Below are 27502 nucleotides of genomic sequence, written 5' to 3' on the forward strand. Positions count from 1 at the left end.
CCAAAATATTCTTGTAAAGGGCCTACTACACAATTACTTTTTACTGGACACTGATTTTTTTTCCACTGATGTAGGCCTATAGATGGTGCCATATTGAAAGTTGACAATCTACTTCTACTTGCTTCAAAGAGAACACAAGTATGGATACAGTACATGAATGAATATGATTTATTTGTACTATGATTTCATTTAATATAACTATTATTACCTCATAGTACCTGATCAAGAACATAAGAAAATATTGTAAAGGGCACCATTAATAATTAATATAAGGAAGACTAGCATAATAAAGTTAATCTCTTCTATTCACTCAATCAGTTCGATTGATAAAGGAACAGTCCGGCAATCACAACTTTATGCCTTATATGTTAGAATCAAGCACGAATCACATGGTTTTATTTAAAACAAACTCATATTGACTTTAAAAATTAATAAAAACAACCGTCTCTCACCACACGATATTCAAATTCCCCGGGCACCAAAATTGCCTGTGGCAATGATGACCCAGTAACACAAGGACAACTGACGACAATTGAGCACACATATAACCTTGATGTCAATTGCCATAATTTTGGCCCAGGAATTTTGAATATCACGTGTTGAGAGCCAGCTGTTTTTATTAGCTTTTATGGTCAATATGAGTTTGTTTTAAATGAAACCCAGTGATTTGTGATTGCTAATTGTTTTTCTGACATGTGGCATAATGATGTGATTGCTGGAGTGTTCCTTTTTAACCTTTGTAACATTTCACATGCATGATGTTTGTCTCAATGCCTTCTAGGCCTATATTAAAATTTATATTGGGATAGTGATTTAAATCGTGAAACCATAGAACAATCTGTCAGTCAGCATAGATATTTGAATAAAATTGAATCCCATCACATCATTTTAAAGCTTTTATAACCTTGTTTTGAAATACTGGTTATCTGTGACTTAAAATATAATGATTAGGATTTAGGTATGTCTCATTTGGCAAAACAGGATAATAATTTTGAATCCAAAAAAATTAGTGCTGTATTTTCTGGAATAGGGAGTAGTTAAAGCAAAATACCAAATATTCTGTATAGCATATAGACCACTTGACATCATTGTTTATCTATAAAGGCCAGGGACTAGTCTACCGATATACTTGAATGAACCGCTAAACTGTGGCGTTCTTGTACTATATGAAATGTGATGGGGATTTGAAATGCATTTGCCAAGAGCAAACTATGATGTGTACACACACTGCAGGGCAAAGAACAATGGAAATTGCCATAATTCATGTGCATATGATGTCACATGTCAAGTGGTCTATAGATCTATCAAAAATAAAAGTCACTCAACTATATTTTCTTTGTTCTTCCCAATTCAGGTGATCAGATCTTTCTACACCAGTTTGGACAGAAGAAATTGATTACCGTACATCATAATGCAGAATGTGGTTCCTCTTGAATTAGACACTTGTCTCTCTTTGTGCAGCACTTTGGAGGCTCTACTCCTAGACTCTGTTGGTCCCAATGGCTTGTATACAATGATCACAACATCTGACAACAGTACACTGATATCAGGAGATGGCTACACCATTGTGACATCACTCATGTTGTCTCATCCAGTAGCAAGATTGGTTGTAGACCACATGAAATCACACCATGGAAAGACTGGTGACAATGCTAAAAGCTTCATTCTGCAACTTACTGAGATATTGAGACATGTCTCACTTAAAGAAGGGGGCAGTGTAACGTGTGGTAAAAGGCAACAACTGACAGAATTGAGCCACGGATTAGCTGAATTGCACTCAGTTTTAGAAGATAAACTGCTCCCTGAACTACTCAAATTTTGTGTATTCACTACAGTATCAGAACAAAGTAGAGAATCGGTTGAGGAATTGTGCTTCAAAATAATCAGAACTAATTTGGCAGGGAAGTTCAACCCAAGGTCTTCAAAACATGTGTCAGAAGTGTTATGCAAGTTTATTTTAGAAAGTTGTTCAGAACTAAGTCAACTTGATAAAACTGTGTTGTACCTGCTTGATCACTTTGAGGAAATGGTTATAGAAGTAACTAACGAAAGTGTTCTTTCTTCAAGAATTATTAATGGTGTGATTTGGACTAGAGACTTTGCCTACAAATCTTCAAATTTAGTTTCCTTCCCTCAAATCAAATTTATGATATTGAATACTTCATTTGAGAATATAACCCCTAACAGTGCATCAAGCCTTCAAATATCAAGCACAAATCAACTGCTACAAGCATTAAACTTCAAAACGATCTATACACAAACATTCATTGAACAGGTCAAAGCGCAAGGCGTCAACTTGATTGTGAGTGCAGAGGCCTTATCAGAAGCTGCCCTCTACATATGTCGCAAACAAGACATATCAGTTATCCACATGGTCCCTGCAGAACAGATAGCACACATTGCACACATAGCACAAATACGCACATTTAACGATCCAGATGACGTTATAGATGAATCTACAATCGGTATAGCAGAATTTTGTCATTCTGTTTTGATCGGTAACAGCAAGTATGTTAATTTAGGTATCAGTACCAAACAGTTGATTCTTTGTTCACCAACTAAAGGATTGTGTAGGCAGTGGTATACAGCAGTACATAATGCAATGAAATGTATACTTATGTGGCTGAATCATGAACAAATTATAGATCTTCAGAAGCTAGCCAAGAGTTATGAGCATGGTACAGATCTTCATGAATCACATTCTACTAGACTCGATCAAAAAGGTGATCAGTGTGCAGCTGATGATAGCTGTTCCAAAGACAAGACAGGTAGTAGACCTCCCTCTGAAATGATGCACATCAGGGATGAGATGCTTGATACCAATTCACAGCATCTTTGTGGTATCAGCATCCAAGGAGGAGGAGCAGTTGAGTTTCTCATCAGTAAGATACTTTCAGACATTTCTCTGAGCACATCAACTTCACCTGCAATGTCCAAAGCTTGCAAACTTGTAGCAGTGTCCATTTTATGCCTCCCAAGATCTTTATATGCTAATTCATTCATATCGAAAACTGCAAAGAATAATTTTATACATGTTCAGAATCAGATTGAATCAGAACTTAGCACTCATGGTAGACTGAAAGGTATTGATGGAAAGTCCGGTAGAGTGTGTAATTTGGTTGAACTTGATGTTGTAGAACCGATCCTTGCCAAGTATTTGCTGATCTGTGACGTAGTTAAAACTGCTCAAGAATTGCTCAGAATTGATGCAGTTATAGGGGTGAAAGGTTCATTGAAGGACATTCGGGGTGAGGAAACGGACAAGACAGTGGCGTAGATTTCTTTTTGACATTGGGGGGGGATGGTGTTGAAAAAATTCTTGAAGAATAGTGAATCCAGCACCTTTTGGCGACAGAATAAGTTGATGTTTTGCTATTTTGAAGCTAAACTGATTAAATATGGTGCAAAAAGTGGAATAAATGCGAGCTAAGCCGCTAAAATTTGCACTTTGGGGGGGCTAAAATGGGCAAATATGAGGTTAATTTGGTCAGAAACCTATATTCGGGCATCAACATTGGGGGATGATTGTATGGAGCATCCCCTGGCAAAATATTGGGGAGGATAAATCCCCATCCCCCGGGATCTACGCCTATGGGACAAGAACTAAGCTGCTATCCATCAAAATAGATGGGTGAATTCTAAAGACAATAAAAGTCAAGAATGTACCAGATGGTTCAAGTATACTGACTTTGAGAATAAGTGATAGAAATATTTGTTTTTACCATCCTCTATCATCAGGTCAAATATTGGTAACAGTGCATGCCAGTGTAAACTACGATAACATATTGGACCTGCCTATCCTCTATGACATTATAGAGAATAGCAAAAACCAAAATTCCTATCAGTTTATTCACATTCTTAGTCACTTAAGGGGTACTACCCGGTACCCCGCCAATTTTGTGCCTATTTTTGCATTTTCTCAAAAATTATAGCGCATTGGTGACAAGTAAGATATGTATATTATAGGGGCAAGGACTACAACTACTGCACTGAAAATTAAGCAACTCAAGGCAAGTAGTTTTGATTTATTGATCAAATATTGGTTTTCCCTCATTTTTGACTGTAACTCCACAACTGTTAATTTCCAGTGAAGTAGTTGTAGTCCTATACATATCTTACTTGTCACCAATGCGCTATAATTTTGGAGAAAAAGGCAAAAATAGGCACAAAATTGGGCAGGGGTGTAGTACCCCTTAAATATTATTTTGATAATTAAAACCTACATTATTTAGCAAAAATTATTAAAGTTTTATGTACTGTCATGAAAATTCCTTTTTTTTTAATGAATGAGACTTGTTTACAGCTTCAGTTGGGTTTGCGCACACATATTATGCAATAGGAATACCCCTATAACAGGATAATAACATGCTACATATGCACACCTCAACAAGTGGTTTCCGAGACAACACGGCTGCTGTTGTCTACTGCCTCATTAAGTTGCTTTATTAAAATTAATGAATAAAAGAATGTTCATCCATTGTGTCAAACTGAGAAGAATGAACATAAACTGTAATTTCCCTGTACCCACCAATGCAGTTTCACTCCAGATCCAGGGAACAAGAGTAATAGATGGAGCAAATGTCTGACAGACAGAATAGGTGGTATGTTTTATAGCATTAGATAAATTATCCACAGAAATATTTGCATGTTTAATATGATATGAAATTTAAACTTTCCGTATTTGTTCTGGAGTGCATGCAAACCCTTTTAAATGCTTGACATATCATGGTCATAGATGAAAGCCACCTGTTGAACTAAATATGGACCTTCTTCCAAGGATCCATCCTGGATTCACCTATGAGAAAGTACCAACTAGTATTAACTTGGACAACACCAGAGAGAACCCCAGCCCAGAGGAAAGCAGTGTTTGCAATGTTTTGGTCAATGATTTGGCTACCTTCTACAAATACCGTACAATTCCATCTTGAAGCATATGTCTATAAATGTGTGGTTTTTTTTACGAAAGGGACAAAGGGCTCCACAAAAACATGTTAATAGATTGGTCTTACAATAATACATGTTTGTACAAGGTTGTACAGCCACCTGTATCAGTAATATAGTTGCTAAAATTCCAAATAATTTTGTGAAGGGTGTCTGCCTTTTCATCCCTTTCATCAAAAAACAAACAAAAACACTCAATTAGAGGCATATGCTTGTAGATGGAATCCTACAGTACACAATAAGTAAAAAATAAATACCATGAGACACAACTTCTAAATAAACACATTATCAATCAGTTCCACATTATTTCATACAATTTATTTCACCTCTCTCAATTGTTTATAAAATGCCCACACACATAACAAATGCCTGTTGTTGAATACTTCAATTATACAGGCAGTATTATATATTATAAAGCAGTGCTCCTGCTGAGGTGCTTGGCTCGCCAGACTTGACGCCAAGCCCTCCAAGAAGAAAAAAACAAATTTTTCGGTCAAATTTGACCATTAATTAACATTTTTGGCTCAAACCTTGGGCCAATAATCTCAATAAATGGTCAAATTAGCCCAATAACAAAATTCTTTGATGGAATTCCATTACAAAGTATATTTATGATTAAAATTATTTAAATTATAAGGTTAGAGTTTAAATTAAGTTGTAAAACTCTTTAATTTTATACATCATCAGTGTGTAAAAGTAGGCTCTTTTTATACACAAATTTATGGTGGGTTGGGGTGGGTGGGATAAGATCTTATAAAAATGTTTTTCAGTACCTGTATTCATGTCACTTTCTTATCCTTTGCCATTTGCTTAAGATTCTACTGAATCCAAACCATTATCATACATAACCCGAAGTAAGGGACCGTTCACAAATACTTGTAAGGGGGCCTGATGCGAAAAGGGGAGGCCTAAAAATTTTGACCCTCCTAAGGGGGGCCCTGAAAAAAATGACCACAAATTTTCCTGGGAAAATTGATTTTATATGCTTTTCTATGTGGTTGACCCATAATTTTCATGTCAAAAAGCAGGGCCCTGAAATTTTTGAGGTCTGTAAAGGGGGGCCCGAAAATTTTTTGTGATAACATTTTTTGCATCAGGCCCCCCTTAGTGTTTGTAATTGTGAACGGTCCCTAGTAGTAATATTGCCTTCCAGGACGTCCACTTCCGGGTCACGAGGTCAAAGGTCAACCGGAAATGCCGCCATTTTGAAAGGTCAACCGGAAATACCGCCATTTTGAAAAGGTCAACCGGAAATACCGCCATTTTGAAAAGGTCAACCGGAAATACCGCCATTTTGAATCGCCGTTAATATTTAGGGACGTTAATATTTAGGGACGTTAATATTTAGAGACATTAATATTTAGGGACGTTTGGCAAACGATGGAAAAACAAACGAGAGAAATTGTTTCTTATTCTTTCACCTTTATTAAGAACATTGGAGAAATAATACTAATAATTAAGCTATCTATTCTTTAATTTAAGCTAATCAAGAACTTTACGACTCGATTCCATAAAGGAGCGTGCGATCTGATTTACTAAATACTCTAAATCCGTCACTTGAAATCAGCGTCGTACTTTTCGTTGATAAATTCATTGACCAGTATATCGTTAATCTCGGGATCTTTGTAAAACATTCGGGCAATTTCTGCGTGTCGTAACGCGACAACGATGATAGAGGTAAAAGAGGCAAAACTGTCCGCAGACGGTACTGTAATCACTTTGAAGCATTTTGGTATTATGTTCGTAATTCTCCACGTTACGTTTTAGAAAGGTCTCAAATTCATAGGCTAGATGATTGGGAGCGTTTCCGTAAGAATCGAAAAAATCGGCGTAATGTTCGTTTTCAAAGTAAAAGCTACCCAATGTTTCCGGGTTCCTTACTGGTATCCGTGTTAACGATGTACGCTCGAGGAAACGGTTTTTCGATCTTGGTAGGAAGTTTATCCCGCGGTAAAACATTTCCGAATATGTCGCGTACGATAGGATCGGATTTCACGCATCGAAGCAGATCTACCGTATCCATCTTAATGGTCGTGTCGATGACGATGCTGCGAGATTTGGTAATTTCCAGCATGGAATCCCACTCGGCGTAGACGACCAGGTGGCCCGTGCTACGAAGGGGTACTTCGAACTGTAATTCGAGACGAACCGATCCGTTACGTAAAAAGGTTGAGGTGGCGTCGTCAGAAGCATCCGGCGATAGATCAAAGGCGAACAGAGTGTATCCGCCGGCGTAATCTTCCCTGGCTACCTGTACGCCTCGGTCCTTGTGCAGGTTGCTTGTGCCTTGAAACAACGTCTGATAAGCCATTATATGTCCTTGAAGGTTAGGTTGAGCGTCGGCTTCTTCAAACGCGGTCTGAGGGGTTTCCACGGAATGGTTTCACCGTTGCAGTGTAGAGCGAGGTAGTTTAAGTTGAAATGTTTGAAGAAATACGGGTTCTTGGCGTGACGCTCCATTGTAGGCAGTATTATCCACGAGTCCAAAGATGATGCGTCTGGGTATCTGTCCCGTAAACAAGCTTTTCGCGGACGAAGGAGAGATTGCCTTGCGGGATCGAGAAACTCTTGACGCCCACGCGACGAATAGGGTACTTGGCGGTAACTCCGCGTTCCAACTCTTTGGCGTGAGACATGGGCAATGTCGGATTAAGTTTAGCGCTCCTTCGAAGAGAGTGGCGTCCATGATCTGCACTTTATACGCTGGGTTGTTGAATTTGAGGTCTGATACCCCTCAGTAGGCAGAATTCGTTTTGCTCCTGTGAAGTTTGAGTTTAAGATCTACGCTTACCAATAGAAACTTTTCCTGACAGAAAATGTCCGACTGAATCGATCCCGACCATATCCACCACGCGACTATTATGGGTAAACTGGGAACGCTTTCTTCAGTCCGGCGTTAGCTTCATCGTCTATTAGCGCGGGTCGCAGATGTCCATTTTGTACGGGGTATCTTTGTAGAAGAGCGCAGACGTCAAGTGCGATTTTGTAGCGTCCGATCCGTAAGTGAGCAGAGTTTCTATCATGGCGCGATAGGCGTAAGTGTTGGAAGCGACGCTGACCATTCTATCGCTCAAGTGGACGTCCACCTGATTGAACATCGAATGCAAAAACAGGTTCGTAGGTCCGACCGGGCGTCTTTGCGGTATATCGCTCCATCGGGTAACGTGATTTTTGCCCTGACATACAGTTGAGTTTGCGAGAGATCCAAGTAACCATCAGGAGATCCCGGTACCGTAAATTCCAACGGTCCATCCGACGTCACGGCGTTCAACGGTTTATATTCGAGAAATTGACTGCTGAGTATATCGGTCTGAGTCGGTGGAACGCTGAATAGATCCGCTTCCGTTTTAGAACAGGGACAGGAGTGGTTACTGACGAGAGACATTTTGGCGTAACGTAGACTTAACGGTCGAAGATATCCAGAGGTCTTTTCGCTCGCTTAGCTCGCGATGAAATGACCGATTTCCCGGTAGTCTTTCGCTTTATACCTTTTCGAACGGGTTGTTTAGACGATCGACGTTGCTTCCTCTTCTTCTTTACGGTCGTTTTCTTGGATGAAAGATCGTTTCGCTCCGATTCCAGACCGCGTTGTCGAGCGGCGGTTCTTAGATTTTGACCGCTTAATACGTCTTGACCCACGTTGATTCCAGTTCTAAGGGCTTCTTTACCCAACTTTTGAGCGCCACGTTTGCGTAAAGGGACGGCCGCTCTGAAGAGTCCGTACAGGATACTTCCTAATCCGTACCCCCTTTGCATTCGGGATCCCTAAAACCGGAAATCTCCGCGACCCGCCTGGGCGTAACCTCCGTGTTGTCTGCCAACCATGATGATAATGACGCCTTTATCGTAACGTTTTACCTTTTAAAGAATCCCGCTTTTGACGGCTCTGAAACATAACTTGACGATGATCTTGCCGCGTTGAAACAAAATTTTCGCCCGTGTCTTGTCTGATACTCATGGTGATGGTATCAAACGTTTCATCTTTACCTTGACGAAATGAGGGGATTGGTAAGCACGCGTAACGACTTCCCCGCCGTCGCGTTATCGATGTGAACGTAACGTAAGAGGGGCACGAACGCGTCCCCCACGATCTGATCTTCGACGATATCGGTGTAGAGGTACAAAGAGTACAGCCCTCCGTTTAGATCCATGGGTAAATCCGCCTCGGTAGTTTCAAATCGATCAGAGTGTCCTTTTCAGTAAATCCGAGGATGGACAAGAGCTGCCGATGTAATTCGATGAAGGCGTTGTTTTGAAGTCTCACCTTGACCTTTTGAGTGTTTTTATTAACGGTTATTTTCACGTTCTCTTTTCCGAGATCGTCCATGAGCTCGTGTATGGTCAGGGGTAACTCTTCCAGGTTTTGGTAATAACCCTGCGGGATGGTAAACATTTTGAGGTTACTTCCGTCCCATCTCCGCTGTAGACTACGTTATTGAAAGGTTCGACGATATTGTAGAACGAGTGAGGGAACGATATTTCGTCAGAGCGACTTCCCAATCACCGTAGAGGTCGATAGGTTTGAATAACTTGGTGGTGAAATCGTTCAGAGTATTGTCGGGTAATAATCGAAGGAACTATTACTAGGTAACGTAACGTAAAATTCTCCCGCGTCGACCGCCATGATCGGATGTCGAACTAAGAGTGATGATTGGAGACAGTTACGCGCGTGTATTATACGGAATCTTCTAGATCCACGACCCAACTGTTAAACTTGTCGGGCCAACCTAACCATTTGATTTAAATATTCGGTAACGCCTTTGACGCTTTTCTCTTTCTGATTACTTTCTCCACTTTAAACAGACCGTCTTTGTCCTTGGTGACTTTTTGCATCTCCCGGCCGTAGAAGGTGCCTTCGATTTCTTCGTCGTTGAAATCTTTCAACACGCATACGGGTATTCGCTCTATCGATCCTTTCCGCCACCACGAACAGTTCCTCGGACCATTGAGGTAGATATCCTTTTCTAAAAGGAAGTTTTTCGACGGAGATGCGGACCAGGTCGCCGGACTCGGGAGATTCTGCTTTTTCGGTTTTCTCGAACGCTTATATTTTCCGTACAAGGTCTTCCATACGGCGCTTTCGTTGTCTTTAGTCACGCTGTCTGGACTTCGTTTGATGGAGCGATGGTAGCTGGCGTTGTAACCGTGAACTGCGTCTCGCAAAATGCGATGATATTCGAACTATTCGTTCTCGTAAAGTATCTGAAAATGCGATCTTTTAAAGTTCGATTAAGCCTTTCCACGATAGCCGCTTTGGTATCGGGGTTCTGAGTGGTAAAGAAATGGATATTTTTATCTTTCAAGAGCTTTTGCACGCCTTTATTTAGAAATTCTTTCCCTTTATCGCTCTGTAACTGGGTAGGTTGTCTTCCTTCCTCGAAAATATTTTTCAACGCCGCTGACGGTGGGTCCTTTCTTGTCCTTCAAGGGTCGCGCCCAAGCAAATTTCGAAAACACGTCGATGCAGGTGAGGACAAATTTATAGCCTCGATTATATCTGGCCAATTTCTGAAATTCTACTGAGATCGATCTGCCACGTTTGGTCGATACCGTCCGAGAAATAAATATTTCTGGGAAATCGCCTCCTACTCGGTTTATGCAGAGTGTACGCGCGTCTTGGGTAAGGAGCCAATTCTCGATATCGCGTCTAGTCAGTCGAAACTCGTCTTCTCGTTTAACCTTTCTATACAATCTTTCTATACCCCGAGACTACCCGGACCCGATACGTCGTAATATAAACTCTTCAAGTAATCGTCCACGTCCCTATCCATGGTTAGTCTAGCGAAGCTATGACGAATAAAGAGGAAACAACGACATTTTATTCATTTTTATTTTATTTTATTTTGCCCTATTTTGCGAAAGGTTAATAAATCTCCCACATGTTTCTATTCAGGGAGGATTTACGACGCTTCGGTTCTCGCGCTGCGTCTTCGTTTTGGGGTAACGCTTCGATATCCCTTCGGAATCGTTAGATTTTCCTCCTCGGTTCTTTATTTTTACGATCGCGCATAAGCGTTACGTCTAGCCGTATTGGTGATGAGAGATTCCGGAGTGTTGTTGCGTTAACGCTTCGTTAAACAGTTCCCAGCCAAACGGTTTCTTGTATCCTTTTCGGTTTCTCAACGCGTCGTGTACAAGATCTACCAGATTGGACCCTTGTACTTGTGTACCGGACACGATGATTTCTCCTTCGGGGGACCAATCTAAGATGCCTTTCGATCTATTACGTTTTAGATTCTTCAAGAACGCATTGGCTTTGACTTCGAAAGAGGCGGGTAAAGTTTCTAATAATTCCGATTCTACGGCGTCGTCAACTTGTTGCGGGAAGCGACTGGTTCGATTTTAGCCTCCGTTTCAACGTCGTCGATACTTTCCACTGGCGTTTCAGAATTATCTGGTTTGCGATCCTCGCGTTTTAACAAAATGTTCAACGGTTCCTTTCTGTTACGTTTATCTTTCTTCAGATATCGTTGGAGAGTTTGATGGTACAGTTGCATCATGTCGCGGCAACGAAAGATCCGTCACGGTCCAGAACGCGTTTCAGTATCGTTTTCGGTTCCACCCATAGCGTCGTTAGTTCTAACCCGATCGGCGACCATGGTGTTTATCCGGTCCAATTCACGAGGGTCGATGAGGATCATCTTTTTAGCGTGTTTCATTTTCTTTTCTTGAGCAATAGACTAACGATGGTGCCTAGGACGGGGGCTAGAAGAGCTCCGACTAATCCACCCTTCTGGTTAAGAATGGCTCTCTTTCGCTTATGCGCGCCACCTTTTTATTACTTAAGGATCGTAAACGTTGTTTGTGAATCGAAAGTTTCTTCTTCTGTTTAACGCGTTTAGCGGAACGTGTCCCTTGAGTACGTTGAGCGCGCATTCGCACAAATCTAATCTACCAGACTATTGTCGGCGTGATGTATGATGGCTTTCCTCTGACGAGGATTACATTTAACCAAGTAGCGGAGAGCGTCGGCGTTCTGCTTCAGTCTCTTTGACATGTTTGTAGAAGAATGAATGTGAGCGACGCGAGCGACGACATTTATACTCTCGCACGTGAGACGGTTTGTCGCAACCCGTCGAAGATATCGGTACGTAATCTCAAATCTTCGGGGTTGTTGGTTTCAGATCCACCAATAAGTATCCGTATCGGTGTTGGGTAGCGCCCACGAAGCTCTCTTGCACGAACTTGACGCGTCCGGGAAAGATCTGTTTGGCTAGATGCACAATCTGCGAGTTATCTCTCGGGTTTTTGAAGAGAATCATGTAGTGAGCGTTCAACGAGATGGTGCGAAATTGTTTGGACGCCAAAAAGAGATTCTGCACGATGAAAATGACGGACATGTTACGATGATGAGATCCTTTCGTAAACATGTTCATCACCCTGGTATCTCCGGACAATTCTGCCATGAGATCGTCGATCACGACGAGGTTTCGTTTCGAAGGATCGATCAGAGATTCCATATCCTGAGGAAATCCTTCTATAAAACGTATATTATCCGTGGATTCACGCATCTCGTCGTACGCCGACTGGTATTCCCCGTACAACCAAATAATCTTGTCGGGAGGACCGTCTCACGACCGTTTCGCGGTCGATATCATTCGTTGACGAATTGAGTTTTGCCCGAACCCGTAGGGTCCCGAAACAATGGCAGTGTAAGGATGAATGAGTCTAGCATCCATGATTTAACCTTCGTCGAGTTTTCCGATGACAAAATCCACGAAATTGACGTTAACTTTTAGCACTCGCCACTGTTCCTAGAGAGGTAAATACCGCGTATAGTAGGTAGAATTCCTTCGCTCGTTCGTCACCCGTGAACCGTCTGATGTCCACGCGAATACTGTCGCGATAGTCGCAGAGCGCTCAGGTATATATCCTTTCCCAAGTGAAGTGTATGTTGAGGGAGACAGTGCGTCGAGTCTTCCCTAAACTTGACGTTAGAGACGTTCGTCCGAGCTAGATGTAAGGAAGGAAGGTCGGAGGGCAGAGTGAAATTGTGACAGAGATTGACGCTATGTCCCGTGATGGTCAAAGCCGTGTTGGTCAGGAGAAGAAGAGCCAACCCTAATATTGGAAAAGTCGAATATTTTTTCAAATTATCTTTACAGAGACACGGGTAGGAGGTTCTTCGCGACGTGCTCTAACTGCTCCATCTCGACACGTAATGAATCGAGATCGCGTTAAACGTCCCCTTTATATGCACCGTGCCCGTAAGGTAACGGTTCGAAACCATTCACGATCCATCTCTTAACGAAGACAACTCGGTAATCTTTCTTCGATACCCGGCTCTCGATATTTTTGGTTTTAACGTTACGCACGATTCGATGAGGATCGGTTACCGTTACCCTTTCTTCTCGTTCGCTCGCTGCCGTCGACTTCAAGCCTCGTACCATACGCTCCAGGGTGGAATAATTCACCAGTTCGAATTACGGACGTTCAAGGTGATCCCGCGCACTTTCATCACCGTCTTTTCCCGTGTCCAATTTGTAAACGTAATTCTTGCAACCACCCGTGACGAAAGTAGAGATGTGATTACCGTCTTCGGTCGACCTCGTCCGTCAAATGCCCCAGATAATCGCCGGTAGGGGGTTCCCACTCACCGGGGCGCGTGAGGAAAATGACGCTATCTGTAAAAAAAAAAAAAGGGGAAGTATAAGTACAAATTAATCGTTTGAATAACTATCTGCCCCGCGTAGCTCAGTCGGTAGAGCGCTCGACCGTGGTTCGAAATGTCCCGGTTCGAACCGGGCGGGGGATTTTTTAAATTTTATTTGATTTATTTACTTAAAATATTAATTTTATTATAGAAAGAAGTATCTTACCCGTATCTTGGTACATGGCGCGATCTCCCAACTTTTCCAGGACTTCGTACAACTTCAACCTGGCGTGACAAGTCGTGAACGCTGCGATGACGACGTTGGTGTTCGGATTAATTCGGGCAAAGTCTCCATCTTCCCTGTAGGTCACTTCGATAACTTCGTCGTTGATGAGTCGAATATTGTCGACGGTGACGCTATCGCTCGTCAATAACTTGTATACTTCGGAGGGATCGTCCAGAATAACTGTCTGACTCATGTTAGATCTTTGAGCGAATTTACCTAAATAAAATAAAATATAACGAATTATGGTTATTAACTGAATACAATGAGAAGCTGTTGCGTATTCATTTACTTGTTTGAGTATTTACTGCTATTTTATATTAGGTTTTACGGTGTAAAAACGTAATAAACCTTACCCCACATGCTGTTCAGACACAGCTTGGCGAGTGATCTCATGCCTGGATTCTTCTCGATGCTCTCGGGGTCAAGTCGTATCCCTTCGTTTTCGAAGTATTCGTCTATGTACCGTCGTTGATCTTCGGGGGTCTCGCACCAATCGGGGTAGTCGCTGGCTTCCTGTTTCAATTGGAGAAATTGGTCTATATACTCGGTGAATAATCCGCCCGTCTTTGTCTCTTGATCGTACTCGGCGCTTTGCTCCCAATCCCACACCACTTGATATTCTGTATGACGTATCCCATCTCCACGGCTTTTTCTATTTCCAGGGTCACCCACGTACCTCGGATCGTTCGGGCTTTATCCGAATGAGGACAGTAGGCTTGCCGTTTCTCCTCCATGCACGTTCCACACAGGGCGAACATCAATTTGCCGTGACATCTCGCCGGTAGGACGGGATGAAAAAGCCATCTAGGGGGTAAGACCGTACACCGTATCAACCCAAAGTAAGAAGAGATATCCTTGAAATTATTCGTGTAGATCTTTGGATGACCTACGATATAGGGGCGGTACTTGTTGCACCAGGGATAGAGGCTGGAAGAAACAAAAATATGAGCAAAAATAGGTTATGACTTATAATTATTTTTTTAACAACTAGTTAACATTGCTAGGTAAAAAATACATGAATCGAAATGATTTGTTTAAGGACAACGCGACTTACCTAGTAAAGTCCAAGTATCGGATAACCTCTCCGTCTTTGACCTGATGGAAGAGTTTTGTCGCTTGTGCGGCCTCCGCAAGCTCTCTCTTGGGTCCAAGGGTTCGAAATGAGATGGAACCTCGATCTGCAGTTTCACGTCGGTGGGTAAATCTTTCCAAATCCCCTTCCATTCATGTTCCCACATTTCTATAATATCGTACCGGGGTAGTTGATCTCCAGCTGTTGCTTTCGGAACAGAGTTATCCTGTAGAGTTCCGCCATGGGTTTCTTGGATATGGGGTTCAGAGTGTCCCCGTCGTAGCAGTCGGGACATCCATGAAACAGACAGCCATGATAGGAATAGATTCGGCGTTTATCCGAACAAAAGCCATCGACCGTCACTCTTCCATTCAACCGCACTTCCCCCGTTCATCGAGTGTTGTATTTCGATATCGGCCTCTAGAGACACGTGATTCAACCATCGTATGGAGTCGAGTGAAAAATTCTGGTTCGGACCGTGCGCGTGCGGTGGAATGATCGCGATGGTGTTTGGTTGAAGAAAATTCTTCGCAACACCAAATTGCAAGCGGCGGCGATAGTGAGGGGTTTATCTAACGGGTCTACCCGGTATCGCTTTCTTCCTTTTGGTCACCCTCATGAACATGTCGCGAATTTCATGCAACATCGTCGAAGGATATCGGCGTCGCTGACGCAATATTTCAGGAGCTCGTCTTGCAGATCCCACGTCAATCCCTTCTCTTTTTCGCCAGTGTGCCAGGTCATGAACCGATCTTTACCGTCTTCTGACATTCCTCGGGTCGAAGAACTCAGCGGCGGTATCTCTCCCACGTAATTTTCGTTGGCTTTCGTGTTGAAGAAGTGCGGAAAGTATCCTTTGCATAATTCTTTGATACCGAAACTCTTGGGAAGTCTAGAGAGAGGCATCGGGAAGAAATTTAGGCTGTCCTTGAACACGATGTTGGGTCCAGGTACCGTAATGGACATGATTTTCGCGCCGTTCATGATCACTTTCGGCTTGATGGCGTTATCGTACAGGAATTGCAGGATAAAATACCCATCGCATTGCCCTTTCAGGTTATGGGCCATACATCGGGCGTGTTTGTGACTCTCTCCTTGAAAAGCCATAAGCAAAACTCTTCCATACAACTCTCTCCTTGAAAATCATCTCTTTATCTTCCCCGCAAGCGTCGCAGACGGTTCTTGCAGAGGCTGTTCGGCGCACTATTCGCACACCTTCTGGGCGACGCAGAGATTCGGTTCGTGAACTCCCGTATCTTGCTGGCTTTCAACGTCGAAAAAAATATAGCAGAAAGGCGTATCGTCTTCTTTACCATTTTCCTTAACTTCGTGGGGTTTGATGTAACATTTATGTCCGGCGGAAAGTTACCTTGACAAATGTGGCACCACAGATCCGTACAGTTGTGTTTCGCTCCTTTTCTCAAAAACTGCCTATTGATAACTCTATCGCACTTTTCGCACTTGTAGTATTGATTACATATCGTGCCGTACTGTTTTATAGTGGAACCGTTTTTCTTATGGTTCTCGAAACACGCGGGTGTTTTGAAATACCGTTTGCAGTCCGAACAGTAAGTCCAGGCGTCTACATCGTCGCTAGTCCTACAGCTTCCCGAATGACAGATTTTACACGAATTCTCGCAGCGATGAGCTCCGGGTTACTATATCCGGTCTTGCACGCATGGCACCAATAACTTCGGTCCATATAAGGGGCCATGGAAGTAATCAGGTCAAGTGATGATTATTATATAGAAGATAGATGCCTTTATCTTTCGGAGGACCCTTGTATATAATCTTATCAAACTGGTCTTTGGAGATGACACAGAGTTGATACTGGAACCACTTTCTGGAAGCGTTCTCGCCTTCCAATCCACAGGCGTGATACGGGACATTCGCTTTGTCGTGTAAAGCTTTAGCCCTTTGTTCCTGGTGTAACTTCCCATCTCGTATACTTCTCCAAATCCATTCTCTACATCCAAGCTCGTGTTTGGCGATACCCGTCACTATAGCTCGCATGAGACACATGTTATCGCTCTGGTTGGTGATATCGACGATACATTTCAAATTTTTCTTCTTCTCGTCCCACAGTTGGAGCATCTTTCTGTTTGGTTTACCCCTTCGGGCATCTCCATACGGACTACGTTGATTTCCATGTCGCTATTTAGTTTTAGGTCTTTCTTAGATTGTAAGACGTGTTCTATACGCGCCATAAATCGGTCTATGGTTAAGTCATCTTTCTTGATGAAAGGCAAGTTAATCGGTTTTTCCAGACTCGGTGCTTGTAGGACAATTCTGATCATGTCCCTAGGTCGAACGCCATCGGTCACACGGTCCAATACATCGTCTATAATGTTCGACAGTAACGGATGCTATCGACGGCGAACCGGTCGTCTAAATTTCTCAATCGTAACCCGTAATCCGTCGACGTAGCTTTAAATTTCTTGACGTGTTTGGCATTAAGAGTCTCGATGACGTAGTATTGAGATATGTTATCTGACACGCTGGGTTCCGGCGCTTCATCCCGTATTTCATTCGCTACCTCAGGCTCCTCCTCTACTTCTGCTTCATTTATCAAGTCATCCAAGGTTTCATTGGCCGATCGTTTACGCGTTATAGGAGCATCACCCGCCACGACCTGCATGGGATTTGGTATAGAAAAATATATATTATTATACTATTACATTAAATAAAAATACGTTAAATGAATGGTAAAAAAAAAAAAAATTTAAAAAAAAAATCATAAACCACATACAAAAATTTAGAACAGAATGTATGTTATAATATGAATTTATTAAATAAAAACCTTAAAAGAATATTAAAAAATTCTACTTACGTTTTCATCGGTTGTTGCGGATTTTCCCCACCCACCATATCCGATAGAGAATCATCATCATCCATGATCAATTCAATATGCGTTACGTCCGGTGTAAGATCCAATATTCTCTGGAAAGCGCGAGTTGAAACATCCGTCTGCCATCCATCGGAATTAATGATTTCGCTTCAATCGTTCAATATCGCATGAAGATCTAATTTCCTCAGCAATTTCATTAGGCGCATCATTACCGCTATAGTTTCTCTCTCCCTGCGTCGTCAACTCAAATAGTTTGTTTAACGCCAACTGATACAATTCGTCATCTAAACCCTGACCTATGAGAAAATCCAACTCTTCTATAGACTGACAATCGTTGATTAAACGATCCATTCTATTCCGTAGATTGTGCCGCTCATTCCAGGAATGAACATTTATTCGTGAGACACCAGCGTTTTATATACGTTCGTTATGAAACACTCGACGTCATCGCTCGATAACTATTGTAGCGAGTGACACACTCTCACGTGGTGTGTACACGTGAACGGTTCAATGTGATTTAATATATCACCGCTTGAAGTGTTTGACGTCATCACTCGGCCTTAAGACTTTGGAGAGATAACATCGTTATATCACTCAGCGCTAAATTTTTATACTTTCGATCATGTAGCGAGTGACACGATCTCACGTGGTGTGTGGGCGTGAACGGTTCAACGTGCTGCACTATATCATCGCTCGAAGTGTATGACGTCATCACTTTCGACCGTAAGACTTTGGAGAGAGAGCATCGTTATATCGCGCAGTTCTAAATTATTTAAACTCGACCATGTACCCGTCGTTATCTTCGTGATTTTTATTGCGCATTCTGGTTTAGCTTAATCTACAACAATATGGGAAATATGTTAATGGAATGATGGACTAAAAGATAATAGGAAAAATAGACTATACAACAACTTCTTTGTTATCTTCATGATTTTATTACGTGTCGGTTTTTTTACCAAACCTACAACGATATTGGAAATATATTAATGGAATAATGGACGAAAAGAAGAGAGATAAAATAGACTATGCAACGATTTCTTTTTTAACTTCGTGATTTTGTTACGTGTCGGGTTTTTTTACCAAACTTACAGCTATCTTTGAAATATATTAATGGAATAATATACGTTGGTTGGATTTACTATATCGTATTCTATACTTTATCGGATTTATAATCTACGTGCAGGTAAGCCACAAATTCTGAATAAATATTAATCGTAAAACTATCGTAGGGCGCTGCATTAGGACGTTCATCGCATCTCTCCTTTTCCTTCATGGATTTGCTTTTTCTGACGCAATGCCTGTACGGCGCTATCTATCTTGGGTGAGACTTCTTTCAAAACGTTCCAATCTTGTAGACTCAAATTGATACCTTTCTGACTCGCCATCCATTTCTGGGTAACGTTATGCCGGTAATATTCTCGGATGTTGATATAAATTTGATCTCTAAACGTTTGAATCACGATGTGTCGGTCTTCCCTAATAGGAACGCGAAGCATTTCACGGTCCGATGGAAAAGCCGGCAATTTCCAACTCGTTCGGGCCGTTGTTCCATGGTGTGTATCTTCTCGTAAGGAGTTGATCTCGCTCTTTTTCCCAGGCTCTTTATCCTTTCCCAGACCATGGTTAGAGGATGGACGGCGGTTCTTTCTTCGAAGGTCCGAATTTTCATAATCGGTATCCTCCGATATTCTCGCTAATTGATCGTTATAATAAGAGAGATCGTCGTCATCGTTCCATTCGCCAAAATCTTTCGTTTCCTTAAAAGTATTGCTGGATACCCTTTTCCCGTGAGCGAAAGTTCCACTTTGCTGTTGATGGCTCGCCATACTGATAAGATTGAAATCGTGTCAAGGAATGAAGTTAATGCTGCTCACTCTCTATTTATACACTTTGTCCACCGTGTCCCGTTTTTCTTTTTAAATGGCGATCGTCGTAAATGTTCAACAATTTGTTTTTTTCCGATGATTGAAACGAAAAGCACGTTAATATTTTTAAACGATCGTTACGATTTATGTTTTTTTCAACGGCGATGCAAACCGGCTGGCGTCCGTAAATTTGCGCGATGTACGAGAATAAAGCGGTCAATTTGAGCGTCGTTACGATGCGTTATTAGTTGGTTATTTATTATCCACGAACATGTTTTAACGAGCGAAATCACGTTGCATCGACTAGTCACAAATATTAGCGACGTTAAATTAGAGCGAGACGCGCCAATCCAGCCACCGATCGTGTTTTAACGAAAAAATCACGTTATAACGCCTCGTCAACGGTAGCAAATATTAACGGCGTTAAATTGGAGCGAGACTAGTTGTTAATTTGTTGATTACTTGACACGCCAAACAAGCCACCGATAGTGTTTTTAACGAGAGAAAACACGTTGCAACATCTAGTCATAAATATTAACGGCGGTAATTTGGAGCGAGACTAGTTGTTAATTTGTTGATTACTTGACACGACGATCCAACCACCGATCGTGTTTTAATGAACGAAATCACGTTGCAACGTCTCGTCAACGGTAGCGAATATTAGCGGCGTTAAATTGGAACGAGACACGTTGTTATTTGACACGCCGAACCATCCACCGATCGTGCTTGTAACGGTGCCGTTAAATTGGAGCGAGACACGTTGTTTAAAAACAACAACATTGTCCACCTATCGTGTTTTGTAACAACGCCACTTCCGCAAATGTTTTTAACGACCGTGCTGTGTTGAATAGTCTTGATTGGTACGTTGTCGTGTTTTAACGCTTAAACTGGTTAGTCTCGACTTGTTGGTTGTTGACTCGCTAAATTATCCACCGCGTGTCGTTACAATCAACGCTTTTAACGTGTTTTTAGCGGCGACACGTCCACAAATCTGTTGAATACTCTCGCTTTGTCGGATATTTTTCTCCGATGAATGAGTCGCATTTTTGAACGGCGTTGAAACCGGTGCTTAAAATCGCTACAACAACATATTGTCACTCCTCGTAAACTGTTGCGATATAAACGCCGGTAAATTGGAGCGCGACTTCGTTGATTCTAAATTATCCACTGATCGTGTTTTTAAACGGTCGTAATCTGCGTTGTCAAATTATCCACCATTAGTGTTTATTATCCACCAAAATAACGTTTTGTAATGACATCACGTTCGCAAATGTTTTTAACGGTCGTAAATGTTTGTTGAATGCTCTCAACTTGTTGGATATTTCATCCGATACATTAATCGCTTCGAATTTGTACTTACCTCGCAAATTGTCGTTACATTGGAACGTAACTTCGTTAAAATTCGCCGTGAGAGTAAACCGTTGTTCCGCTTCCGTCGCCATAACGCCTGCCTTTTGGTATTCACCGGCCGCGTTTTTCAAGAAATTCGCCTTACCTTCGAGAGAAATATTTTCCATAAAATCGAAAGGGTTGTTCACGCGATAGAACTTTTCGTAACCCAGTTCTACCAGTAAACGATCGGCGATGAATTCTATGTATTGAACCATTAGACGTTCGTTCATTCCTATCAGTGAACATTTTAAAGCCTCCGTCATAAATTCACGCTCAAATGCCACCGCTTCTCGTGACGATTTTCAGCGTTGTTTCGACCGATGGTTTTTGGTCGATGTACGAGAATAATAAACAAGCGAAATCGCAGTGCAACGCCTCGTCAAATGCGGCTGATGAGTTCGTTGGAAAAAGTCAGACCGGGCATCAAACCTCTTTTTTTTCAACCAGAATATCGCGCGAACGATCCGGAGAAGAAAATCCTTCGACGACTGCAAACGCAACGAGTCTCGTGGCGAAAGTGGCCTCGTCGTCGTTGATCCAGCGTAGAGCCCATTCGGCTTTCTTTTTCACGACCGGTATAGTTTCCACGGCGTTGAGTAAGTATAGTTTTTCGTTTGTCTTCGATGTAGGTATCTATGAGCAAACTATACATTTCCGCGTGAATGGTTTCCATCATGATCTGAAATCCGTAGAAGAACATCGCTTCGGGAATTTGTACTTCGCTACAAAATCGAGTCGCTAGATTCTCGACGACTATTCCATCGCTACCCGCCAAGAAAGCGAGGATGTGAGAAATGAAATACTTCTCCCGTCGTTGAGACTTCCCCAATGCGGTTTATCTTTAGCGAGATCTACTTCAGTCACCGTCCAGAATGACGCCTCCGCTTCGCTTGTACATTTTCCATATGTCGCTGTACTGAATCGGAAAATGACGAACCGAGATGGATCGACACGTAGTAATACTTCCTCGTTTCTGGACATTTTCAGCTCTTATGTGGGAAGTGCGCTATGCACCGTGCTTTATATCGAGTTTACGATCACGATAACTATATAAATATGATTACGCAGCTTTGGGATTGTACTCTGGAATATATAACCGTAGATTATCCTCGTTCATGAATTATATTACGTTTTTGGTTTGTATCAAGGATTTTATAATCGTGGAATATACGATAACGGTACTGTTTCGATAAGTCGAAAACTTAATTTATATATTTTCGTACATCCCAAAGTTGAACATCGATGTGCATCGTTGCTAGTTATTCCCAATCTGAAACGTAACGTGGAGAATTACGAACATAATACCAAAATGCTTCAAAGTGATTACAGTACCGTCTGCGGACAGTTTTGCCTCTTTTACCTCTATCATCGTTGTCGCGGTTACGACACGCGAGAAATTGCCGAATGTTTTACAAAGATCCCGAGATTAACGATATACTGGTCAATGAATTTATCAACGAAAAGTACGACGCTGATTTCAAGTGACGGATTTAGAGTATTTAGTAAATCAGATCGCTTCGCTCCTTTATGGAATCGAGTCGTAAAGTTATTGATTAGATTAAATTAAAGAATAGATAGCTTAATTATTAGTATTATTCCTCCAATGCTCTTAATAAAGGTGAAAGAATAAGAAACAATTCTCTCGTTTGTTTTTCCATCGTTTGCCAAACGTCCCTAAATATTAATGTCACTAAATATTAACGTCCCTAAATATTAACGTCCCTAAATATTAACGGCGATTCAAAATGGCGGTATTTCCCTTTTCAAAATGGCGGTATTTCCGGTTGACCTTTTCAAAATGGCGGTATTTCCGGTTGACCTTTCAAAATGGCGGCATTTCCGGTTGACCTTTGACCTCGTGACCCGGAAGTGGACGTCCTGGAAGGCAATATTACTACTGTCCCTAAGATCTGAACTTGATTATGACTAAGACTTGGTCACACTTCAAATTACATGTAGTATTCACGTCTAAGAATTCAACATTGATTCTAATCATAAAATTAGTATCGCATAATGTACTTTACATATACAATACTTTATGTCTTGTGCATATCGTTATGAATTCGGCAGATGGCCGAATCCGGATTCGGCTTTTGGTAAATTCATTTTATGCATGCATTACTTTTGAATTTAAGAACAAGGGATCAATACTTAACCCATAGAGGGCAGCATTATCGACTTTTTAACGGTTATCGTCGTTGACCGTACTGCGATGCACCGTTAGCTAACCCTCTTTTGAATACTTACTATGCTGTTATCATTCTGATCTCCGTTAAAAAATTGATATGCTGCCCTCTATTATGTACAGCATTGATCTCTTGTTCTCAAATTCAAAAGTAATGCATGCATAAAATGAATTTGCCGAATTCGGATTCGGCCGTCTGCCGAATTCATAACGATATATTTTAGCTCTTACTGTATCAGAGAGAGACCGCATAAAGTACCTCTTACAACTTGAAACATGCATGTTCATACAAAACTGCTGATATATAGCAATTATGAAATATATTGGCGAGCATGTTCAGCAAAATCATGATGTTAAGGGGGATGTGGAGTGCAAAATCCTGTGACAACCCTTTTCAATAAGTAATATTTAAAGCATCATTACTGAAGCAGCATAATTCATCTCCCATTGACAAGCACTCTCACTCGATTTTGCAGTCCTCTATGTATAAACATGATAACCTGCAAGAGTAGTACGCTAAGGGCATATAGATATTTGGGCAGTATCTAATCACCAAATATGCTATTCCATGTGAAAACCATACTCCCTCTGCATGAGGGCAATACGGCCCGTATGTAGCCTCCCTGTGGCAGTGTCATTTTTCTACTTCAAATGACCTTAGACATTACAAATGCACTGGCTAGCCTTGCATTATTACACAAATTATGCATTTTTGTATTGAGCATGTATAGGAGTTGTAAGGGCCTGCTCTAATCCAATGAAGTTAATTACAATAATCTACCTGGTGGTATGATCAATTAAATGTATACGTGTACATTCTTACTGTTATTCTATCATGTATCATACTTGTTTAGGATAATTAATAAATGACTGATGGTAGAAAGGAGTTTTACTGTGTACTCTTTGGAAGCAGCCTGATTATTTCATAACTTACCAAAAATCTATTTCTCTCATTCATTTATAAATATAGCTTTTTGTTTTCAAATAGTATTTCACTGAATATACAATTTTATACATATAATAAATATGTGAATGATTGTTCATAAAAAAAACCAGAACATGCATAAGATACATATAAAATGAGTTTTATACATCATATTTTCAAAAGAGTCAGTCCTGGATTTATGATTTGAATTTCAAAATATTACCAAATTCTACATTAAATTGTTGTTGAGGCTTTGTGTTTTTGGCATAATATAGTGACGGTACAGTATTGCCATGCATTAATCATATATCAAACCAAATGTGTTGTCAACATGAAGCAGAAATTCACGGAAAATGGTAGAGTCACCCAATATTGAGGACGGCATGGACTGTGTTTAGGGCCCTATTTCAGGCTCCTTTGCCACAAGATGTAAGCTAATGGCTCAATAGGCCTATTGATATACATTGTCGTAAACAGTGGCAAGTGAAAAGGGGCCTCCTTATCAAAATATTTTCAATTAAATTTGATTAAAAAATAACATTTACGGTTGGTGATTAGGGTTGGTATTTTCACATGAAGTCGGCGTTTAATGCTACAAATGTGAGGGCCTGCTCGAGGATGACAAGACATCATAGTTTATAGAGTGCCCCTGGCGATACATAGTTTATGAGTGCCCCCCTCCCCCCTCTTCCTGGTTTAAGCACAAAACCAAGATCTTTGTTTTGAACTGTTATAATCATCTTTCAAACAACAACAACAAAAAACAACATCTAGCAACAAGTATTACATCCAGAAAATCTGTCACCAGAATTTTTTTTAACCCCATGGGCACTACTGCTTTTCATACAATGCCCCTGATTGGTTAATTATATGATATATTCATCTGAGTAACCAATCAGAATAGAGCTTTTAGATCACTTAGCAAATTTAAGCTGAATCCTCTTCAGCCCTACTGTCCATTCTTAGCATATCTCTGATTGGCTCAATACATGATATAGCCTTCTTTGTAACCAATCAAAATAGTGGTTAGAGGCAGATAATTAAATTGGCACTGCCCATGGGGTTCAAAGATTTGTGCTGCATATAAGTTAATTACAAAATTATGAAATCATTTCATCATACATGTACTTCCAGCTGGTCGCATGCATATAAATATAGCTGCCATGTCCAATTATCAAAATTCAGCAGAAGTTCCAACACGTTATAAATTACAAATCTGTACGTACAAGCTGTCCAATAACTTAAAATCTATTCAATGCACCAAATATATATCAAAATAACAACTTTATACATATATAATTTTTCCACATTATGAGTGCAAGAAAAAAATCTCACAATTTTGGATCAACATACTATATATACCATTTTTCACCTTGTTGTGGCAGTGATGTCAGTGCGTAAGTTATTACGCGCTGCTTCAAGTAGCTCATGGACGCTCAAAGCACAGGCGTATGCCCCCCCCCCCACGCTTAAAGATGCTGCATAGAGGCACGCGCGAAACAGGTGCCTCAACGAGTTGACGTCACTGCCACACCAGGGTAAAAAATATTATAGCTTATGAGTGATGATGATGCTATTTCAAAGGTATAAAACCCAGCAACTAGCTTTTCCTGGTTTTCTCACCACATAAATTCAATGCAATAATAAGCAAATCACAGGACCTTTTTGCAGTAGAAAAATTGTGCCAACCATCCATTGGCCTTGGTTTGCGAGTCATTAGATTCATCTTCAAAATTCAGAAATCGTGTATTCATCAAGAATTGTCAACAATATGTCATCCAGAAATTCTGTTGCTTACACAAGTAAATAAATTGCCTGATATTTAACCATAAAAACAGCCATCACCCATTTTTTCAATGTAGATACATATTTCTTGTACTCGTTTTTTGTTTGTTGATCTATAAAGTTGATCTTTTATGGATGTTCCTATTTTACTACCTTACCACTGACGATTACATGACGGATTCACAAGTTTTAATGCTAGTTTCATATATTCCTGCCACTTGCAGCATTGCTGCTCTGACAACGATGTTGCTTCACTGCGCAGTTGCATCATAAACGCTAGCGATGACCAGCAGCAAGTCGATATACCGATCACTCCACTGCTTTGTCCAAAGCGGTGAATCGCTCCGAGTTGAATTTTTAATTTCAAAATTTCTATTCTTATTTTGATGTATGTTAAAACGTCACTGAATGCCCATACTTAAACTTGAGATTAAGTATTATATTAAACAATCAAATCAATGATTTATTATTAATGAATAAGACCCGGTACCATGAATTCAATTGGATGGGCATTTTAATTTACAGTTTTGTATCACGGAAGACAATATCTGATCTGACAAAAGTGTTAACCAAACAGAACAACCCTAACGTGGCAAACAGGTGCATCTTATATTTCCTTAACTAACATGTTACTTCCTTTTTCCATAGCTTTGGTCAACTACGCATATATTCATGGACTGCCTTTTGAGGAGAGCGAGAGCAATCACTCTCTACTGCTCTCCTTCAACCTGATAGAGGAGAGTAATTTTGGCTTTAGTTGACCAATCTCTCCTTAAATTCTATTGTCATCATCGTCATCATCATCATCATCATCAGTCGGCTGATGGTTACTACCACGCCTGCAGGTGTTGTCATTTGCATGCCATCTAGGCAGAGAAGATATGTTACCCTTCCCAGAATCCTTTGCAACATGATGATCACCTCATTTCATCAAATGACACTCATATTTCTTTGTACATTGTAAATATCCCAATTGTCTTCATGCTCAGAATAGATTGGATAAACATGGGATGGTAATCATGAATTGGCAAGCTTTGGATGTACATGCTTTGTTCATTGAGATACCTTTTGTCACTATTGACCTATGTTGCTCTATAGTCTGTATACCTTCCTCGAGTCAGTAAAGTAAGAAGATTTTCTTAAAAACCATTAATTTTTGCAGGAATCTGTTATGCCAGTTAGAATCCTTGCATCATTTCCTTTCTGAAATTGTATACTCTCATCACTACATTAAGAGATACAATGGAAAACAATATCTAAATTACTGACTCTAGGAAGTTATACAGACTATAGATACAAATCAGTACAGAAAATTGAAATGGGAGAAATGCATTATGGGAAGTGTAAGATCTCTCTGCCATCTAGGATGGAGAGCACAATTTGTGTCAATTTTTACATAACATATATTCAGCAAGTTATGTAAATATTTACACGATTATTAGGCAAAAAAAAGATAGTATGTCTCAAAGCTTGTGACGATTTTCAAGTCCAATGCAAAATACACCCCCACCTCATGCTCAGTCAAAATAAGCTTGAAATGTTTGGAAGCTTACATTTTTATACACATAATGAAGATTTTTTTCACTTATTTAAAGTGTTAATCACACAAT

The 27502-nt window shown here is 40.8% G+C and overlaps 1 protein-coding gene and 1 pseudogene across 1 annotated transcript; one reads left to right on the top strand and one right to left on the bottom strand.

Moving 5' to 3' along the window:
* The first annotated feature begins 1390 nt into the window (after window positions 1-1390).
* LOC140136355 (BBSome complex assembly protein BBS10-like) lies at window positions 1391-3277 on the top strand. Its single transcript, XM_072158085.1, has one exon. It carries the CDS (start codon window positions 1412-1414, stop codon window positions 3275-3277), a length of 1866 nt encoding a protein of 621 aa, XP_072014186.1. The 5' UTR covers window positions 1391-1411.
* Window positions 3278-17233: 13956 nt separating this feature from the next.
* Window positions 17234-22058, bottom strand: LOC140136356 (ribonucleoside-diphosphate reductase subunit M2 B pseudogene; annotated as a pseudogene).
* Window positions 22059-27502: the final 5444 nt, after the last annotated feature.

Source organism: Amphiura filiformis, chromosome 16 (assembly GCF_039555335.1).
Source record: "Amphiura filiformis chromosome 16, Afil_fr2py, whole genome shotgun sequence".
NCBI lineage: Eukaryota > Metazoa > Echinodermata > Ophiuroidea > Amphilepidida > Amphiuridae > Amphiura > Amphiura filiformis.

Excerpts from the sequence above, each read along its gene's own strand:
- LOC140136355 (XM_072158085.1), top strand. The coding sequence starts at position 1,412 with ATGCAGAATGTGGTTCCTCTTGAATTAGACACTTGTCTCTCTTTGTGC.